General features: G+C 50.2%; 1 protein-coding gene across 1 annotated transcript in view; it reads right to left on the bottom strand.

The window, feature by feature from the left end:
• Positions 1-7668: 7668 nt before the first annotated feature.
• The window catches only part of Tmem63c (transmembrane protein 63C), a 52370-nt gene continuing 39688 nt past the window's right edge, over positions 7669-20350 (bottom strand). The window contains exons 15-23 of the mRNA XM_051196102.1: positions 20004-20110; positions 18786-18872; positions 18156-18221; positions 14697-14859; positions 14356-14461; positions 13809-13976; positions 12124-12233; positions 10889-10957; positions 7669-8015 (exon numbers count right to left, since the gene is read on the bottom strand). Of these exons, the coding sequence (XP_051052059.1) occupies positions 7821-8015; positions 10889-10957; positions 12124-12233; positions 13809-13976; positions 14356-14461; positions 14697-14859; positions 18156-18221; positions 18786-18872; positions 20004-20110 (1071 nt within the window). The 3' untranslated portion in view covers positions 7669-7820. The remainder of the gene's footprint in view (positions 8016-10888; positions 10958-12123; positions 12234-13808; positions 13977-14355; positions 14462-14696; positions 14860-18155; positions 18222-18785; positions 18873-20003; positions 20111-20350) is intronic.

Genomic DNA, 20350 nt, shown 5'->3' with positions numbered 1-20350 from the left:
AAAGTCATGAGATAGAATACATATTTCCTCCTATGCTGCTTCTGTGAAGCATTTTGTCAGAGTAACACAACGATACGTAATAGTCACAGAGGACACACAGCACACTTATTCCATGGGTCCAGGGTGTGGGACCCCACACATGGGCAAGTGGCTATAATGGCAGCTTGGACCATGAATGAAGAGCAGAACGTGAAAAGGGCCATCATCCGAGCAGGTCAATTAGTTCCCCCCAGAACTCAGGAATGGGCCTGCAGCTGGCCTGGGAACAGAAACTGTCTTGGGGATTCTTCTTTTCAGTAGAGATAGGGGGCAGCTGGTGCCAGTGGGGTTTGCGTGCTGTCAGTTGGGCAGTCTCTTCTGTTCAGCCCAGATGGCAGGGCTTGGGGCCAGTGGAACTACAGACACTGATCGGTACTGATCAGTAGCTGGAAATGCTGTCCCTACCACTGCACGGAAAGCATTTCCTCCAGCCCAGCAGGCTGCAGTGGGGCAGGATCTTGTCCCCTCCTAACCTGCCTTTCCCCATGTGACCTAATGACAGTTATGACTCAGTTCTCTATGCCAGCCTAATGTTCCCAAGTATTGATGCCCACTCAGGTGACTGGGATGACCCGGCTTAGGGAAAGTCAAAACCGTTCTCTGTTGCGGGATGTTTGATCACACTGTGGAACTCTGAGACTGTGTTAATAAAATTAACCTTGGAGCAGGGGACAGAGCCAGCTTCTAGTAGACAGGAATTAGCCATGGAGAGGACAGAGGAGCCAGGAATATGGATAGGGAGATGCACAGGAAGGAGTAGGGAGAGAGATTCAAGGTCTTTTTGCTTTGGGATGAGTGGAGAGGTGTTCCTCCTGTTGTGTCTCCAGGCAGAGAAGCGCCAGCTGGTTACTTCTTGACCCCTCTGAGCTGGCAGGTTTTCACCCCAGCATCTGATTCCCAAGTCTTTATTGATGAATAGAAACCTACATTTGGTGGCCATGGCCGAGCTGGTGCCAGTGAGACTAGAAACCCTGCCAAGCTTTGGTCTGGGTGTCGGGGCACTGGCTGCGGAGCCAGGGAGCACAGGTGGTAGTTAAAACATCAGTAGATTCAGGTGTAGTCACTAAGCTGATAGAAAAGCACTTCTCTGACCTGTGTCTTGAGCCATCATCCACGGTGCTTGATCTCAACTGTACTACCATTCCCTGCGTTTATATCTGTGAACGGACTATGCCTCCCCCTCCTTCAGCTACCACCCTTGAGTTCTTTGGTTAGCAAAATTCTTCAAGAGAGTAGCCTTTCCAAACTTTATAAGAGAATGGGAGCCTATCACAGTCAGGTTTTGTCTCTACTCCTTGCTTTGATTGGCGCCACCAAGGACTTCTGTTTTGCCCAATTCAGGAGCCATGTCTTAGTCCTTCGCTGGCTGTTCTGCTCAGCAGCACTTAGAGTTGATCCCTCTTTAATGTTTAACCTTATAGAAAAGAGCTACCAGCAGCAAAAGCTAAGAGAGTACCGAGTCCACATGTACACCTCATCTGGCATCATGTCAAGGTTGACCCGTCCCTGCTCTCTCTTTGCTAAGAGTTTTGTTTTGGTTTGGTTTTCTCAATATTACAGTCCTGGATGTCCTGGAACTCACTCTGTAGACCATGCTGGCCTCAAACTCTCAGAGATCTGCCTGCCTCTACCTCCTGAGCGCTGGGATCAAAGGCGTGCACCACCAGCTGCTAAAGAGTTTCTAGGCAAGGCTCCATGTTCTTTGCCTGCTGGACTTCCTTGTGTGTGTGTGTTTCTAGATACCCTCTTCATACTTGAGCTCATGGGTACCACAGCATCACTGTGTCCTTTAGCTCATAGATTCCACAGCATCACTGCATCCTTGAGTTCATGGGTTCCACAGCATCACTGTGTCCTTAAGCTCATGGATTCCACAGCATCACTTCATCACTCTCTGGATTCCAGCTCCCCTAATATCTCAGAATCATCTTTTTGCATCTGGTCCATGCTTTGCATTTGGTTAAGTCTTTCAAGTCTTTCCATCTACACCAGCTCCTTCCCCTCCCCCTCTTCCTTTGCTGATAGTATGACCTCTGGTCGGCTGGTGTTTCGTGGTTCTCTGTCATAGTTCCGTCACAGCCCCGAGGCTCCCTCCTCCCTCCCTGAACCTCTCCTGGTTCTTCAGGTCCTCACTGTAGAACCCTCTATTGTTGCCTTGCAGATTCTTCTCCGCTCCTTGTGTTGGCTCGACCTCCAGGCTTTGTCCTCACCTGTGTTTGCTCCCTTCCAAGCCTTGGCCAGTGCCTTGCCTAAACATCATCCTAACTGACCCTGGGGTTAAAGGGCCCCAGCCTAACTTCCTTATCCAGCCAGTCATGTCTCCAACACGGTGTGACCAGATGCAACAGGCCCCAGGCATCCCCTTCCCAGCCTTCTTTGCCTCCTGTGTTAGTATTGCTGGGTTATTCTGGCTAAGATCTTAGAGCTGTCCTGGCTTCTGGATTTCTCTCTGGCCCACTTCTCCCCACACAGGGCTCTTCGTCCCTTGTGATGGCATATTACACATCACTGTTGTCTTCATTCCATGCCACAGAGTCCCAGAGGGAATGTCTGCTCCTGCTCGCCTCAGCATATGAGGGTGTTCTCCGTTCCTGGGGACTTGGAGAGGGAAGGAGGAAGGGATATTCAATGGGTACAGAGGTCCCCAACTTGGGAGGTGGAAAGTTATGGAGGTGGCTAGGAGTGATGAGTGTAAATCATAACAAATATTTAACAGTGCGTAACTGTATACTTAAAAATGATTAAGATAGCAGGATATGGTGGCACACACCTAAAACTCCTAGAGCTCGGAAGACTGAAGAGTTTGTGAAACCCACCTGGGCTATAGAGCCACTCAATTAAAAAAAAAATGTGAATATCTTATAATGTGAAAAAAATGAAAATTACATAAGAGAATCATGTCATCCATCTGCTAGGACTCCCCTGGTAGCTCCCCGCATCACCAGAGGAAAGTCTGGGGTCCTAATGGGGTCCCACCAGGCCCTGCGGCTGTCTCAGAACTCGCCATGGCCCTCCCCTCACCCACTCTGCTTTGACCATGATGCCTCTGCACACATCCCTGCGGACTCTCCACTCTTCCCGAAGCTCGTCCCCAGGAGCTCATCCTGGATCGTGCACAGCACAAGTGCCCTCCTGTCTCCAGTCAGTCCCTTCTCTCGTCGTGTTCTGTTCTTTCTTCAAAGCACTTATCCCTGCCTGGCATCCCATTATGTAACGGGTTTGTTTATTGCGCTTGGAACCTTCTATTGCCTAGGAATGGGCAGGCTGTCATGAAAACCACTCTGGGCTATGTTTAGAGAAGAGAGAAGAGGCAATTCCTTAAACAGTTGCTGAAGTTGACAAAGTAGAAGGGACCCTGAGGCCCAGGATGTGGCTCTGGGAACCAAATAACAGTCATATTTATTGTAGAGTAAGGTCCGTATGACAGAGTTTGTGACCATCGTTCGTTCTAGCCTGGGCTGATGAGAGTAAGCGCTGCAAGAATGTTTGGGGTCTGAGGAGGGAATCATTCTCCTCTGTGCCTGCCAGGCTCAGCTGGGCATTTCTGTAACAGAGGTGACCACCCCCAGAGACTTCGGTCCATCGAGGAGACTCCCACTCGGCACTGGACCAGAGCTTGTCAAGGCTGAGGGGCTGGCAGATGTTCAGAGTCAGTTTCTGCTGGGCAGAGCTGGGAGCTTGTCTTCTTGGAAGCCCAGCAGCCTCAAGTTGCAAGGCCCCCCACAGAGCGACCTAGAAGCCTGCCACTGGGTCAGCAAGGCTACTCCTCAGGACAGTCCTAAGCTGTCCCCGGAGACAGAGCAGTAGTAGGGGCCAAGAGCTTCCTCTACCTGTTCTGTGTTTGAAGGCCTCCACGCAGAGTTCCAAGGAGCCTCGGGCCTTCCTTCTCCTCCCAGGCTGGCCGTGCCCAGTATGGCATTTGGTTGGGTGTTGTGTTACCCTGTGAACACAGCCCTGTGGCTGGCATTCTAGGCGTTCCTGGCACCGAGCCTCACTCTTGCCTGTTCTTAGTCCCACTCCCAGTCAGGTATAGCAACCTCGTAGGTCCCCAGTCCCCCTTGCCTGCTAAGTAAGGGGATCCACTCCACCCCACCCTGCCCAGGCTTCTGAGTATGCGCCCACCCTGGGCTACAGAGCATTGACCTCCAGCCTTTCTTCTGGTTGTGTGTGTGTGTGTGTGTGTGTGTGTGTGTGTCCATCTGACCAATATCCCCTGAAAGGGTGGTAGAGTCAAGGAATGGCCCAATTTTTGCAAGCTGGAAGCTTGTTGTCCCCAAGAAGAGACCCCTGAGAGGTGTCTGGCATAACAGTTCATGGGTTGTAGGCCCCTCTCTTGTAGCAGCTCAAGCCTGCTAAGCAGTCAGCAGACCCTGCCCTTTTGCCCTTCTCAACACCCCTCTCTCCTGAAGCAGCCTTGTAAACCATGGAAGCACCTGTTTTGAGGGGAGAGGGGACAGGAGGAGGAGGGGGCCTGGTCTCATTTCTTGACTCATGCTGCAGTAGGGCAGATCAAGAGCTTAAGGAGATGACTCTGTAAGGGTGGTGACAGTGGACAGCTAGCCCAAGATGGTGTTCTCTGTCCCCACAGGAAGCTGAGGGATGGAGGCCTTCTCTCCCAGCCTAGCCTACCCTCCACCACCTGTCAGTTCTGCTCTACACAGCGTATCAAACTCAGGTCTTCTCTTCCTCTGGGGATGAAGTGACAGCCCAGTGTCAGCCCCATGGACAAAGAAGACCAGAACTCAAGTCTCCTAGCCCAGAGGCATATCATCTGGCAGGGAACGGTTTTCTCCTCCTCGCCACAAGTGCAGGAGCTTCACTAAGGCCACTTCTTGTCCTGCCCAGGCCTACCTGACTGTCCTCAACTCTTCCTGAAATTCACTGTCTCTGTGGCTTACCTCTTTCCTCTATCCCCAGGTACAAGCCGGAGCCCTGTCTGTGGTTCTGCCTGGGGGTGTCCACCTGAAATCTACCCTGGCCTCTGTCCTGGGACAGGACACCCACCCATAGGCTCAGCGCTCAGCCATGGTTGCTATTGCTTCGATGGTCTCTGGGGTGGCACCCTCATTCTGCACAGGAAGGAGGCAGAGTTGCTTCCTGCCTCTCCAACCAACTGGCAACAGTTATCAGGCCTTCCCTTCCTTCTATTCTTTCCCCATTAGAGCTGGGGCCAGGGGAGGCCTTGGGGAGAAGAGGCAGCAATGGGCCCAAGAGTCATGCAGTGAAGTATGGTGCCCCAGCCTGGGGTCTGGGGTCATCCCTCAACAGCTCTGGAGAAGGCCCTGTTGGCCCAGAGGCAGAGAGGCACAGGCCAGCACTGATTAGGAGGACGTGTTTATTCAAGGCACAGTCATACATTAATAACAGGAAGGTTCAGCATTCTGGCACATTCCTTTAGTTAATAGTGGCCATGGTTAGTCCACACCCCGCCAGGGCCCCCAGAGGATGCAATGCTACTGAGAGGCACTTTGCTTCCAGAGGGTCCAGTAAGGGTCACCTCTGAAAGTCTCTGTGTCATCTGGGTCCCCTGGGAGGCATCTCTCTCCAGAAGAGATTAAAGCAGATGGGCTGAGGGTGGGTTAGGTTGGCATGATGAACAATGGGCTGGTACAGCAGGTGCTGAGGAGGACTTGGAAGTTGTCTGCCTGTGCTAGATGAAGGGACCTGGGCCCTGGTGGCCTTGCAAAGTCAAGGTCCAGCCAGGTGGACAGCTCCCAGAAGAGCAGAGTAGAATCTACCACTTGCCCAACACTTGTATCAAAACCAGGCTGCGTTTGACCCAAATTCAGAGGACGGAGCCCTCCAGCCATCCTGCCCTGTCGTCTGTAGAACCCTTGTACCTGAAGCATCAATGGGTTGCAGTGGGTGGGGGTAGGAGGGAGGGCCAGCAAGAACAGACAGGACTGTAGGGATCTAGGGCATGCGCCAGCAAGCGATGCCCAGAGAAAAAGCCCTGGTCTTGGTTCTGGTTGCCCTCCATACCAAAGACACACTGTTGGGTTTGGACTGCCACTCCTCACTTTGGGCAGAGCTGGATGTTGGACTTGACCACTCTGCTATGAGAAAGTTCTTTCCCTGTTTGATGAAACCCCGGAGGTGAGGGCCTTGAGGTACTGGAGTGTATAAGGGCCTGGCTGTATATAATTCCCCCGTTATTCCAAGCTCCACAAGGAATGGAGGTAGCCTCTCCCAGCTGACTCAAGCTCTCAACAAAGACCGCCAAGCTAATGTTTGGGTCCAAGTCCTGGAGTGTGACATTACTTGTCCCTTGACCAATTGTTTCTGTCCTGGAGTGAAGCTTGGAACTGTTGGGCTAGGGGATCAGGTGGTAACAGAGGTGGAGCAGAGGCAGGGCCAAGTGATCTGTGTTCCAGGCAGCCACGTCCCCAGGTAGAGACACTGAGGTGGAATGAGGATGCACCCACCTTCAGTGAATGCGCAGCAAAGAGGGACCCAGATGTTTGGGGAGGAGCTTCAGACGCTCACGGGGCTAGAGACCCCTTGGTTCAGGTGGTTCAGCCTTCATGGCAGCCCTGATAACGCCCTGTCCTAAGAGGCAGAAAGAAGCTGGACACCTCGGAAAGAGGCAGAGGTGCTGCGTCGCCAGCATTGCAGAGGGTTGTTGCTCCTCCAATTGGAGGTGGATCTGGGAAAACAGCTTGCCCACCAGTAGGGTCTTTTCTGTGGGGAGGGGGTGCTCCCATCGCTCCTCTCCCTAAGGCTGGCAGGACTGATGGTGGCAGCACTGTGTGAAGCATCCGTGACATCCTAGCTAATGCCACACTGGAGGCCAGGCAGGACGGCTTGAGAGAGGAGGAAGGGCCCTTGTGAGGGCAGGGGGTGGCCAGTGCCTTCAGTTTGTGGCCTGAGCTGTCACTAGTCTTGGCTCTGCCGGGGCACAGCACAACGCTCACACACATGGGACAGGGGATGTTCTTGGCGGCTGCCTTTAGGCTTTAGGGATCTTTTCATTTGTCTCTGGGGCTTAGAGAGGTGTGTCTGATCTCCATGGCCTAGTTTTGGAGAGAAGGCCTTGTTCCTGAACTCTGTGCCCTCCTACAGACACACACACACACACACACACACACACACACACACACACACACACCCTTAAATCAACCAGCAAGGATTAGCCATGGTTTCCTTCACCACATGCATGTAGGTCCCCTTTAATGAGCTTGAGTCACTGTCCCAGTCACTACCTTTGTAAGTGGATAGCAGAACAGAGGGACAGGGAAGGCCCCAGTCTCTTGCCAGGGTTGTCCCAGCTGCCCTTGGCACAGGGGGTGAGGTACAGTTCTAGATGCTCTGCAGGGAAACCTGTGATGAGGCAGCCACCTGGACCTTGTCCGCAGGGCCCAGTTTACATACCTTTGTCTGCTCAGACTGCAATGGAGGATCAGGGTCTGGAGTGACAATCCTTGGTGGGCAGCTGGAGAGGGGGTGCAGAAGCCCCCAGAAAGCCTTCAGTGGGCTTCTCCCTACGTCTTCCCCTATGCATATTTGCACCAGCCAGACCCCAGCAAGACACACGGCATCCAGTCTCTTGTGTCCCGGACTTCAGCCACCGCTCTTAGAAATGTGATGTATGTATGCCTCCTCCACCCCATCCTGGGGTCCTCAAGATTGCCCAGCATCCTGCCCTTTCCAGCAGGCCCGGCTCTTCACGTGACCACAGGGTGGCAGATGTCTCCATCAGGAACTTCTCAAAGTCTACGGAAGGGAGCTCCTTCCTGTCTGCCCCCATCAGGCTCTCCCCGGCCCCCTGACAGGAGTCCTAATCAGTGGCTCTGGCCCTCCAGTTCCAGCCCTTCCTGGAACCGAGCTGAGTCCAGCTCCCTCGAAAAGCCCCTCAGACCGCTCTCTTCTTCTCCCTCTTCTGGCTGGCTGTTCATGGTGCCATAGGTGTGGCGGGCTGGGGAGGAGGCAGGGGTCAGGTTCAACTCCGGCTCCTGTAGCACGGTGGCCACGTACAGCTGCTCGGGACAGAGAGGGGAAGATGAGGCAAGGTCATATTGGAGCAAGGTCTAGAGTATACCCTCTCTCCCACCCAGTCACCTCCGCCCCTCCAAGTTCTGGGCCCTCTCTGCCCCACTCTCCAGAGGCTCCGTCCTTCCTCTTGGTCCTTGTCACTCAGTGAGCTCTTAGAGACGAAGCCTGTTGACTACCTTGGAGTTGCCCGGGGTTAGTTTAGTGGCAGGGTCCCTAATGCCTCATCTACAGGCTGTGTTCTATATATCATCTGTTCCCACTGAGGCTGAATCCAGGGGCAGAGGGGCCTGGGATCCCCCTGAACTGGAGAGACCTTCATATGCCAGCTAGTATGCTTCACTGCAGTGTGTCAGGGATTAGAAACTGACAGTGGTAGCTGGCTCCTGTCAGCTGAGGGCTGGTTTCAGGAATGCCCAGGGAGGGGGCAGATTAGAGACACGGGAAGTACTAGGGGAAAGGGAAACCTGTCGCCTCTTGCAGTGGCTTTCAATCTACTCTCTACTTTGTGAGTAATTATGGGATAGAAAGAAACCGTTCTATCCGCCAGTATAAGCAAACAGCCTCAGTTGATGAGGGAACAGTCCTGTAAAATATCTAGACACATGCATATTACCAAAGCGCATGACATAGACGTTTTGACTATAAAAAAGGAAATGGCAACTGAACAGTGGAAAAACCTGCCATCATAACCAATGGTGCCATTAGCACCACTAACAGGCGTGAATGGGATCTTACAGGTCTCCAAGGTGAAGCACTGTGCTACATTCTAGCCCCTTCCTTGGACTTGAGCCCCATTTCAGGGAATGGGGAAGGGAGGGGAACCTGTTGGAGGACGTCAGGAAGATGAGCCAGAGAGATCCAGAAGGTGGAGGCAATCTGTAGCATGGGCTTGGTCTTTTCAAGTACCAGTCTGGCATAGATCTAACTCAACTGGGTCTGGGTTTGAACCAGTTATAAGAGACAGTAATAGAGACTATTTGAATATGGGTAGGCAAAGAGGTCAAAATTCGTCTATGCAGCAACATACTGACAGTTACATAGGTTATAAAACTATATGTACAGTAGAATCTCATTTTATCAAAAGACCGTATATAGTTATAGAATTCTACATGTACATATAGGCATAAGATAACTTGGAAGAGATGCACACATCCACAGATACTCTGAAGAATGTACACTAGTATCTCAGTGACCATCCCTGGGTGGTGGGAATATGAACTTTTTATTTCCTTATTCTTGCTCCTCTGGTTTTCATTCCCACAGTTGCCTACCATATTCATATACCACTGTCATAAACGTAAAGGATTTTTAAGAGCTTAAGCCAGGCACGGCGGCACGCGCCTGTGTAGTCCCTGCTACTCTGGAAGCTGAAGAGGGAGAGTCACTCAAACCTGAAGGTCGAGGCCAGGCTGCCCACATGGAAACCCTGTCTCAAAAAATAAATACATGCATACATAATAAGTTCTATTCATTCCTTTTTTTTTTAAGCACAGATTTTTATAGTCATATGGACCTGGTTCAAACTGTTTGGCCACATCCTTGCTCAGCACACTAGGGCAGATAAGTGGATCTTATGGGTGGGTGGGAGCACACCTAAGCAGGATAATTAAGTTTGGGGGATTAAAATCCCTGACCATGGGCATTTATTATTCCAGAGAGAAAACAGCAAGGCTTCGAGCTCTTTATAGTTTCCCCTGCCAACAGCGAGAATGCTCCTATTGGCCAGAGAAAGTTGCCCCTGATTGGTCCTTGGTCTCTTCACTGCCTCCTCTCAAGAGACAGTTTGTCACTGGCTGTCGGGTTTGATTTGGTTTTTCCTTTCAGGTCAGGCCAACCAGGGATCTGACACATCTCTTGTCTGTGCGCACAGGTCAGGTGGGTCTGCCAGTGTTAATAGACTTTCACCCAACTCTGCCACCACTTGGAGAAAAAAAAAAAAAAAAAAGCCTCCCGTGGGCCCTGCCCACAGGCAAGCTCTGTTTATCAATGTTGAACATTGTCTTCTGTTTTCCCCACAGGCTCCAGATGTCTCTTCTGGCTTTTGCCCAGGTTCTTCCTCTTCCTCCAATGTTCTTCTCACACCCTGCTTCACCTGGCAACCTTTCCTCCCATTCCTCCAAGTTGTATGACATGGTCCCTTCTCGGGGAAGCTTCCCCCAAGTGCCCAGGCCTGCTGGCACCCTTCTTCAGTGCTCGTTGGAGACACCTAACACTGAGGTATGAAGGACCTTGTGCCCAGCTCCAAACTTGCACAGATGACGCATAAACACATGTGGTAGGGATGAGGGTGAGGGCTCCTGCCACTCAGGCAAGCCAAAAGGCATGGGCGCCTCTGCCCAGTCCATTGATCAGACTCAGTCCAGCCTCGGCTCTTGGCAGGCTGGCGGGCTCATCGGTCGGGTGCTGCCCCTGCCTTACCATTCACTGGGTCCGTCAATAGCTCCCTGCAGCTCTGTCTGCACGGCTCTGGCCAACGCCTGTGCCCTGGAGGCAGCCTTGGGTCCTGAGGCTGAGCCCCAGCATGCCCCTGCTTCTACACGATTGAGGTGTCTGAGAGTTGGGTCTCCCTGATCGAGTCCGAGTCCGTCCTCTCTGGCTCTCTCCTCTCAGGGTGACTTCTATTGACTGCCAAGCCAGAGCTGGATCTTCTCACCCCGCTGCTCTTCAGCCAGGGCCACGGAAGCATTTGGACCTGGGCCAAGTCCTGCTGCGTCAGAAGAGGGAGCCCGGGGGTCCCGGCTCCTCCCCAGTACCCAGGGTAGGTACTAAACACTGGTGCCCCCACGTCATTAATATGAGCCACCCTTGCCAGGCCCCGCCCTCCTGGCTTGTCCCCAGGGTGGAAGCAGAAACTCACAAGGGAGGTGGGTGTGGAGGTCGTGCTGCTTGGTTCCACATCAAACACAGTCTCAGCTTCTTCCTCAGGCTGCAGTGGATAAAAGGGCGGGGCATTACAGGATGGGGGCTGAACCTTGTCCCTCCCTCTCTCTAGCCACAGCTGGGCCTCTGGCTTGCCACCTTGCGCCTCAACTTTTCCTTCCTTCCTCCCTCCCTCCCTCCCTCCCTCCCTCCCTTCCTTCCAGCTTTCCTTTCTGTCTCCTGTGTGAGTGTGTGACTGTGTGTGTGAGTGTGTGTGTGAGAGGGAGAGAGAGTGTGTGTGAGTGTGTGTATGACTGTGTGTGTGAGAGAGAGTGTGTGAGTGTGTGTATGACTGTGTGTGTGAGAGTGTGTGTGAGAGGGAGAGAGAGTGTGTGTGAGTGTGTGTATGACTGTGTGTGTGAGTGTGTGTGTTGTAGGAAAATTCATTATGGCCCTACTCTAGCCTGGTACTCCGGTTAGCAATAGTGGTAGGTGCTTGTGCTCTGAAAGATAGAGAAGAAACACTTCCAGAAGGCTCCATCTGCAGGGTTCTGTGCTTCAGCTCAGTTTCCTTAATTAATATACATCGTTCAGAAAGGAAACTTTCCACTGTTATAAACAACCAGTTACTGTAAGCAGAAAGTCAATTGGAAGTATGTAATCACGAAGAGCAAGAATTATGTTTCATCTGTTGGAAATCATCCCAGTGTTCCAGCATTGATGTTCACTCTGGAAAATGCTGACGCAGATACTCAGCATTGCTGGCAGGGCTCTGAGATGGTGTGGATGCACTCTTATCTCCAGGGCCTAACAATTAGACTTGGTACCTTTGTCAAAGTGCCAGGGTACCACTAGGGACACCTCTAAACAGACAGCCTCCAGTGCCTCATAGCCTGGGCTCCATTCACCACCATTCCCTGTGTCTCTCATTTCTCTTTCCTTCCTCTCTCTGGGCCCTTGCAATGGTGCTCACAGTGTTTTGACCAGACTCATGGTGGGACAGCCAGGCCAGCAACAACAGCCTGTTATTTGGAAGATGTGTTATTTGGAAGAGGCGGTGTCTTTGGATGGCCACCCTGAGCTAGTGCACATGAACCCAGAAACCTTGACCTAAGGGAAAGGCCCACCCACCCTCTTGTCCTATTGTGCCTGGGTGCCTTGACCAGGGTATCTGAGAGCCATGTCCTCAGGATCAGAAGAATCAGTGATGTGAAGGGCAAGCTGACAACTTACCTCATACTGATGGACAATCCGGAGCTTCCCCAGAAAAATCCCTGAAAAGGCGATTATCACGCAGATGATGAGGGACGACAAAGAGAAGAAAGTGATGGAGTGGATAGTGCCTGCCAGGGAGAAGAAAGAACATGGGCATGGAGCTTAGCACTGGAATCAGGGTGGGGGCAACAGAAGTGTTTCACAGATGCCTGGGACCACCTGCATCAAAACCTGCACAGGACCACTGAGCTAGAGGCAGAGAAACCCTGCACAATGCTCCCTCCGAGAAGTGGGGTCAGTGAAAAGGTCACCCCTCTGTTCTATTTGGCCAATTTAGAATGTGGCTTATTGTGGACTCTATGGAGAATAGAACTTGGATGAACTCAGATTATCCCACACAAGTCTGTCTTGATCTTCCAACTACCTGCTTCCATGGTTCCTCCAAAGTATATCTGAGTTACCAGTTCTGCCACTGCCCCCAGTCTCTGACCCTCCCTTGTCCCTGCAGGCCCAGTGCTGTCCAGCATTCAAAAGCCACTTACATACTTCATGTGTGAATATTTGACCTCCTTAATGGCAACAGAGTTTTAACAAGGTCAGTATGAAAAGTCAACTCTCCAGTCTCGGGTGATTGCCAAATGGAGCTTACTGGTGCATGGCTATGCAAAGGCAGAAAGCGGTAAACAACCTCAACACCCAGCCACAGGGGGATAACAAAGGCTGTAGCCTTGAATGCAGCTGGCACAAGGCTATGTTCAAGCAGAATCTCACTACGTGAAGCCATTTGGAATATAATGTGCGGATGAAAACGTTAGATCACAAGGGATAATGTGGATGGTCACGATTTTAGAAATAACAGTAAACTAACACACACCCTCATTTTGCTCCCTCCTCTGGGCAAATGCCTAGACAGAGTCTGGGAATAAGAAAAACTAGGCTCTAGAAGGGATTGTGGGTAACAGATTTTGGTCTTTGTATTTTTTTAAAACTAGTTTTGATAATTAGAGAAAGGCATTGATGGAAAACAAATGCCTGCCAGGAGGCAGGACAAACCACACAGGATAGGAAATGGATGTTAACAAATGTGCCATGAGTGTAATCAAGGGTGTCATTCTAACAGACAGTAAGAGGACACACCACAGTAGGTTGTCACAGGAGGCAAGGTCAGTGGAATCGAGGACAGCCTAGTGACATGGGTGACCCAGATGGGAGGAAGCTGAGAAACTCCCAGTCTGTGGCCCCTGGGATTTCTGTGAATGTGCCTCTGGGACCCCCAAGGTAGGAGAAGCATCTTTGTGTAGCCAAAGGGCAAGGAGAGGCTAGGCATCACTGTGGAGTCTGATTCCCTTTCCAGGATCTGGCAAGCCCATGACGGCAGGTACTTTACAGGTAGCCAGAGGAAATATCATGGGAACAGAGTCCCAAAAGCTGTTATTCTATTTTCTATTAATCTACATTTAAAATGAAGGAACGTGGCACTGTTTCTTACTCAAAGCCTAATCTGTACCATTTGGACTTTGTCTCAAAGTCCTGCCAAGACTAAAGAACGCATTGCGGCCCAGAGCTTTCACTGGACGTGGCCAAGTCCCACAAGCAATGTTCCGCTCACCCTGGGCTCCCTTCTTCTACCAGAGATGGTCTCAAGGGACTCACAGGGCAAAGATCAGGCAGAGGTGGGACCACAGAACAGGCTGCTCACCCACCTACTCGCAGGATGGAGAAGAACAACATCCAGAAGAGCCCCAAGAGTGGTGCGAAAATGGCCTGGTAGACCGCGGCCATGTGGATCTGCTCATTCAGTTTGGTGGGCGCATAGGAGTAGTACATGTTGTAGCGGTCTGTGAGGTGCTTCATGCACAGATACAGCAGCCCTAGGGACCGGAAGACAGACACATTCACTGGCTGCTCTAGCAAACAGGGCACATCTGTGTTGCCCATGGATCTGAAAGGCCAGACTCGGGGCTGACAGGACAGTGAGAGTCAAGGGTGGGCTGTGGGGGACATACTGAGATGACTTCTGTGGCCTCTAGACCTGATCCTGCTAGTTTGGTGATGTCATTCATTCACACATGCATCCAACCAACACCCCTTGCTAGCAGCCATCCAATCAGTTCCATGGCCTAGTCCTGTCCCTGCCACCTCCCTGCCACAGGCTGTCCCAGATCTCCTCATGTACCCTGATGTCCTTGGGCTTGGTTCCTCCTCCCATTTCAGAGTGTGTAGCTCTGGGGTTACCTTGTAGTGACTCACCAAAAGGGACAATTATAGGGCAAGTGATGCTATATGCCATCACCACGCTGAAGACGTTCAACATCCACGCATATTCTCGCCCAAACTGGAAGTCCATGGCCTGGTTCTACGGCAGAAGGCAGGGGTCACCCAGGGGTTGCCCAGCTAGCTCCCTTGTCATGGATGCTTCTAGGACTCCTCTAGGAAGCTGCCTGGCAGCTCAGTCCCAGAGGCTCAGTCCCAAGAAACAGCTACTCATGGCCACAGCCTTTCATCATGGGTCTCAGTGCCCCTTAGCAGACCCCGTCATCTTTTCCCTCCCAGAAGTTGAGGGTTGTGCTCAGAGCAGGGCTGGCCCTTACCTTTCTGATGTGGACTCTCTCTGGCTCTGATTTGGAAAAGAAGAGGCGGGTACAATACATGCAGAGTGACCCCAGGCGCATCAGCTCCATGCCCGTGCCTAGCAGAGCAGCTGTGATCACATAGTTGACAAAGAAAGCCCCGTTGTCTGGAAGGAACACGCACCTGGGCAGTAGGGGAAGGAGGGAGGTAGAGGAACGACAGGGTAATGGAAGAGATGTTGGGGGAGGAAAAGAGAGAAACAGTAGAGAGAGAATGGAGAACACAGAGAAGAATGAAAATCCATAAACAGCCGCTCTGCATAACGGCATTTTTATCAATGACTGTAAGGCCACCTGCACCAGTGAAGTGGCAGGCATTTTATTCTGTGCAGGCACACCTAGAGGTGCAGTTCTCCCGTGCATATATAAATGTAAACACATAGATGCCAGAAACCCAATTTAACAAGCAGCTCCTTTATGCAGACACATGGGTGGACTACATAAAATATGGCTTAGGATGGACCTGTTAGGTGTCTGGCTCCCGACAGACTGAATTTTGAAGATATGTGGCCTTAGAGGAGAAGAGATGACACCTTTTAATTTTATTTATTTATTTATTTGTTTGTTTATTTATTTATTTATTGAGACTGGTTTTCTGTGTAACAGCCCTGGCTGTCCTGGAACTAGCTTTGTAAATCAGGCTGGCCTCAAACTCACAGAAATCTGCCTGCCTCTGCCTCCCGAGTTCTGGGTTTAAAGGCATGTGCTTCAAATTTTTTAAAAGATTTATTTTTGTTATTTTTTAATTACGTATATATGTCTGTGTATGGATATGTGCACATGAGTGCAGTTGTCCACAGAGGCCATCGTTATCGGATACCCCTGGAGCTGGAGTTACAGGAACTTGTGAGCCACCTGGAATAGGTGATGGGAACCAAACTCAGGTCCTTTGCAAGAGCAGTACATGGTCTTCACAGCTGAGTCATCACTGCTGACATCTTTTTATGTCACTTATGCAAAAATGATAGTTGGTGTTAAATACACTGAAAGTTAAATACAGTGAGTAAAATTCTGTTGTCTACAGAAATGTACTTGAACCAGGCAGTGGTGGTGCACACTTTTAATCCCAGCATTTGGGAGGCAGAGGCAAACGGATCTCTGTGAGTTCAAGGCCAGTTTGGTGAATTCCAGGACAGCCAGGGCTACACGGAGAAACCCTGCTTCTGAAAAACCAAACCAAACCAAACTAAACCCTGAAATGGACTTGACATGGCTAGCTAGCTTCTACTGGGAGCCAATCAGTTGCTGTGTCTTTAGTGCACAAAACACATGGGTTGCAAAGAACACAGTTACATTGAAATAGAGAATCTATATTTTAAAGGCTTGAAGATAGCTAATCAGTAGAGTGCTTGCTATGCAAGCTAAACATCTAAGTTGGGTATCTATCATCTACAAAACAAACAAACAAAAAGGTGTGGGGCATGGCTTGCAATCCCAGATCCCTGGCCAGTCAACCTAATCAGTGACCTCCAGGTCTCGGTGAGAGACCCTGCTAGGAAAAAATGTTGGCAGCTCCAGGGTCATGACACCCAAGGTTGACTCTGGCCTTCACATGCAAGCGCACACACATGCACCCCCTTACACACACTTTTTTTGTGGGGGGGCCTTAAACATGTCTGGCATTTCTCAGAGTCTCCATCAACACAATCATATTAATGTTCTTGGTGTGAGAACTGTGAGCCTCTGGCCGCATTTCAGAGCTCCTTTAAAAGCTACCTACAAGGGCTGAAGCTAGCTCAGGGGTGAAGCATTTGCCTAGCAAGCACAAGGCCCTAGGTGTGATTCCCGTAGGAAGCTGAGGCAGGAGAATCTTGAGTTGGGTAGGATCCATGTCTGAAAACAACACTATCCATGTTCCTTCTTCGCAGTATTGAAGTTGACTCACAAGCTCTGTTTTGTTTTAAGTGAAGTGTCCTGAGGATATACTCCACACCAAAGATGAACCCATTCGCCTTAGAAAAGATAACGTTCTGTAATTTCAATGTCAGTTTAATTGTAGAAAACTTGGACGATTCTGGTCCTTGCCTCAATGATCAAGTAAAGGTCATTTGCATTGTGTCTTTGAAAACTGGGGTTTTCAAATATTGTAACCAAGGAAGACATCCGTGATAGGCCAGATTTTCAACATAATGCACGTTAGAGATCCTGTCTCCCCCAGTCTTAATGTTCTTATTGCAAGTAATTAATCAGCCTTCACAATGATGTCTGTAACATAAGCAAAAAAATGTAACTCCACATTGTTTCTACTTAAAAAGTATTATCTTATTGGTGGGTTAATGAAGATTGCCACAAAACTGTAAAACATTTTGATAACTGTATTTATTATTTTATTTAATATTGAAATGGTGGATATATGTGTGCTGTGGGATATTAGTTTAAGGTGTGTTACTTTTGTTTATGCTGTGGGACATTTGTTTAATGATGCAAAGATGTGCTGCATTCTTCTACGTCTCATTTGTTTAACTCTGTGAAGCTGTCATACTTTGCTGTCTAAAACACCCGATTGGTCTAATAAAGTGCTGAACAGCCAATAGCTAGGCAGGAGAAAGGATAGGTGGGGTTGGCAGGCAGAGATAATAAATAGAAGAAAAAGAGATTGAAGAAAGAGAAAGAGGAGAAGAGGAAGACTCCAGGGGCCAGTCACCAAGCTACACAGCAAGCCACAGAGAAATAAGTAAGGAAAGATATTCAGAAATAGAGAAAGATAAAAGCCCAGAGGAAAAAGGGTAAACTGGTTAATTTAAGAAAAAGTAGCTAGAAACAAGCCAAGATAAGAACAGACACTCTTAAGTAAGGATAAGACTTTGTGTGTGATTTATTTGGGAGCTGGGTGCCTGGCTCCCCAAAGAACGAAGAACCAAAAAAAGTAAAATAAAACAACCAACAACAGTGCATGCCCAGACGGGGCGCTGAACTCCCTAGAGTTGGGGTGACAGGCAGCTTTGAGCCACCTCGTGGGTGCTGGGAATTGAACTCTCGTCCTTGTTTTAGAACGCTGTTCACTTTTAATCACTGAGCGATCTCCCTTGCCTCTGATAACAGTGAGATCCATGTATTTTACACACTTGCATACAACGCCCAGCGTGGATGAAAACTGGAGATCAGCCTTGTGTACTGCACCAACCTGAGGTTCCTGGGTCTTTTGTATATCACACTATATCCATGAAAATGTTGTCAGTGAGGAGGAAACTGTGAGGACGCATGGGACCCCCGTCTTGTACGCCTTTGTGGTAACTTCTTACGAGACTCCAATGATTCCAAGAAGAGGCCCCTGGGCTTTACCAGATTGCCAAAGGGTACCACAGCACAGGACAGTCCTCTAGGGATGCTTCTGCCTGCACCTGTCTACTCCTGGGAAGGGTTCACATATCTACCCCAGTGCAGACACAGGAAACCCCGTGTATACCCCAGGATACTCACTGGAACCTGATGGTTGCATGTTCAAGATAGTAGATGTCAAAGAGCCAGCGCAAAAACACATTCAAACTAGAGAGAAGAACAAAAAGAGGGCCTCCAGTCACAGGGTTCATGTGCTAGAGCCTAGGGCTCAGTTCTTCGCCTGACTTCTTCCTCCTTTCCATTCTCCCTCACAAGTCCCCTGAGTCCCCGGCTTAATGCTTGCTGGCCAGTCATCCTGCCTCTTTTAACACCAGGTCATCCACGTCAGGTCATTGCTAGTGACCATCCAGTTCAAGGCCACTTTCTGCAACAGATCTTTGTCAACTGTCTCTGTCTTTCTCTCTTTCCCTCTCTCTCTCCTTCCCTCCCTCTCCCTCCCTCCCTCAACTTCTCATTTATGTTGGCCACATTCTCTCCCCTCTGACTGTCAGTCCATCGACAGGGATGCCTTGTCTTCCAGGCCGAGGCAGAGTTCAGAGCCGACACTTTACAGTTTGCATGATACCTGTCTCAAGCTATGCTTGTGACAGACATGGGACTGTCATTTGAAGAGACTTTCGGCAACCATGGGAGGCCTACACTATGTGAAAGGAGGTTTCGGCTCTATGCTGAGCCTGGCTGAGTCGGGGGTGATACCTGAGAGTAAGGTACCTGGTCAGCCCCATGGAGGGCAGAATGACCACCATAAACACCAGGAAGATGTAGCATTTGTGCATTATGATGATATTCTGACTTGACCTACAAGGCAACGAAGAGAAACACTTATCAGTGGGCGAGACAGAAAAATATCAAAGATCTGACCTGGGTGTGGTGGCACACGTCTTTAATCCTAGCATTGGAAGGCAGAGGCTGGTGGCTCTCAGAGTTCAAGGCCAGCCTGGTCTTCAGAGCAAGCTCCAGTACAGCCAGGGCTATCTATGGAGACAAACCCTGCCTCAACAAAACCAAACAAAGCAGACAAATACAAGAATCAAAGACCTAACTACATATGATAGTGAGCAAGAGAGGGAGAGGAAAACGAGCTGACTGGACAGGGAAATTGCCCTGCAGTTCAGCCCAGTGATCTTTTCACAGAGCACTGTGAGCTGTACTGTATCTGGGAACAGTAAGAATGGACAGTGCGATCAGCTAGTAATGTCTGTCCTGGGCACAGGAAGGAGACAAAAGGCATGACATATATTCGACATCTCTGTATCAAAGACACATTACCAATGATACCCAAATCTTTGAAGAATTTCAGCAATTTATATGAGCCTTGTCCTTGACTATACGACAAGCCAGTATGGATTTCTATTAAGGAACCCATAGCTTACCACCTGAGAGAGTGGCAGGAATTTGGGATGTAGAAAGTCACTTTTGAGATCCATTGCAGACATTAAGCCCTTTACTCAGCATATAGCTAATATAATATACCCAGTTACCTACCACCACGTAAGTATTACCATTAATAAGTGGGAAAACATCCCTTGAATTTGGAAACATTGGTTCTGTGTGAGCTACGATGCTCAATGTCATTGACTGCCTGGACTTGTACTGTGGCTTGGCTGCTTACCCAAGGCTCTATGGCTGGGCCTACTGAATCACGGCATTGGGGCCTACAGCTAGAGGCAGAAAGGACAGCCTCCGAAGGGCTTGGTTTGGGCCTCCCTCCCCTTAGATAGTAACCGTAATCAATAGATCCAAGGCCAGAGGTCAGGAGACAACCCAAGTGTTACCTCTGGTCTTCTGAGATGGTTTCAAATAGCAAAACCATCACTTGACAGTTTCCAGCCTTAGGCTAGATGAAAGGCCCAAGTGCCAGGCTGGTAGGAAAGAGGAAGAGTCTAGGGGTAAGAGCCACGGGGGGAAGGAGAGGAGCCCCCAGCTCACCTGGTCCAGTGGGCCTCTAGGAAGGCGGAGAAGTAGACCATCAGAGGCATGATCACCGTGAAGGCCCACAGCAATACAGACGGAAAGAACTGCGTCACAACTGGGCTCTGGAGGGGGAGCAGGGGGGGGCAGGGAGGCGTCAGCACAAGAAGCTCCTTCCCCTCGCAGGCTGCCCTGTTCTCCCCAGCCATACCTCTCCACCTTCAGCCCCATCAAGGGGCTGTGCTTTCTCTGAGGCTATAGAATAGGTCTGACCTTTCTTAAGCGCTTTCCTGGCCAGAAGTGCACCTTCTGGAGGAGGCTCTCACCTCAAGGTCAAGAAAGTCCACAAGGGGCTTCTGTGCTCG

The sequence above is a fragment of the Phodopus roborovskii genome, unplaced genomic scaffold, assembly GCF_943737965.1.
Source record: "Phodopus roborovskii unplaced genomic scaffold, PHOROB, whole genome shotgun sequence".
NCBI lineage: Eukaryota > Metazoa > Chordata > Mammalia > Rodentia > Cricetidae > Phodopus > Phodopus roborovskii.
The sequence above is the reverse complement of the archived record's forward strand: the minus strand, read 5'-3'. Positions and strand labels throughout refer to the sequence as shown.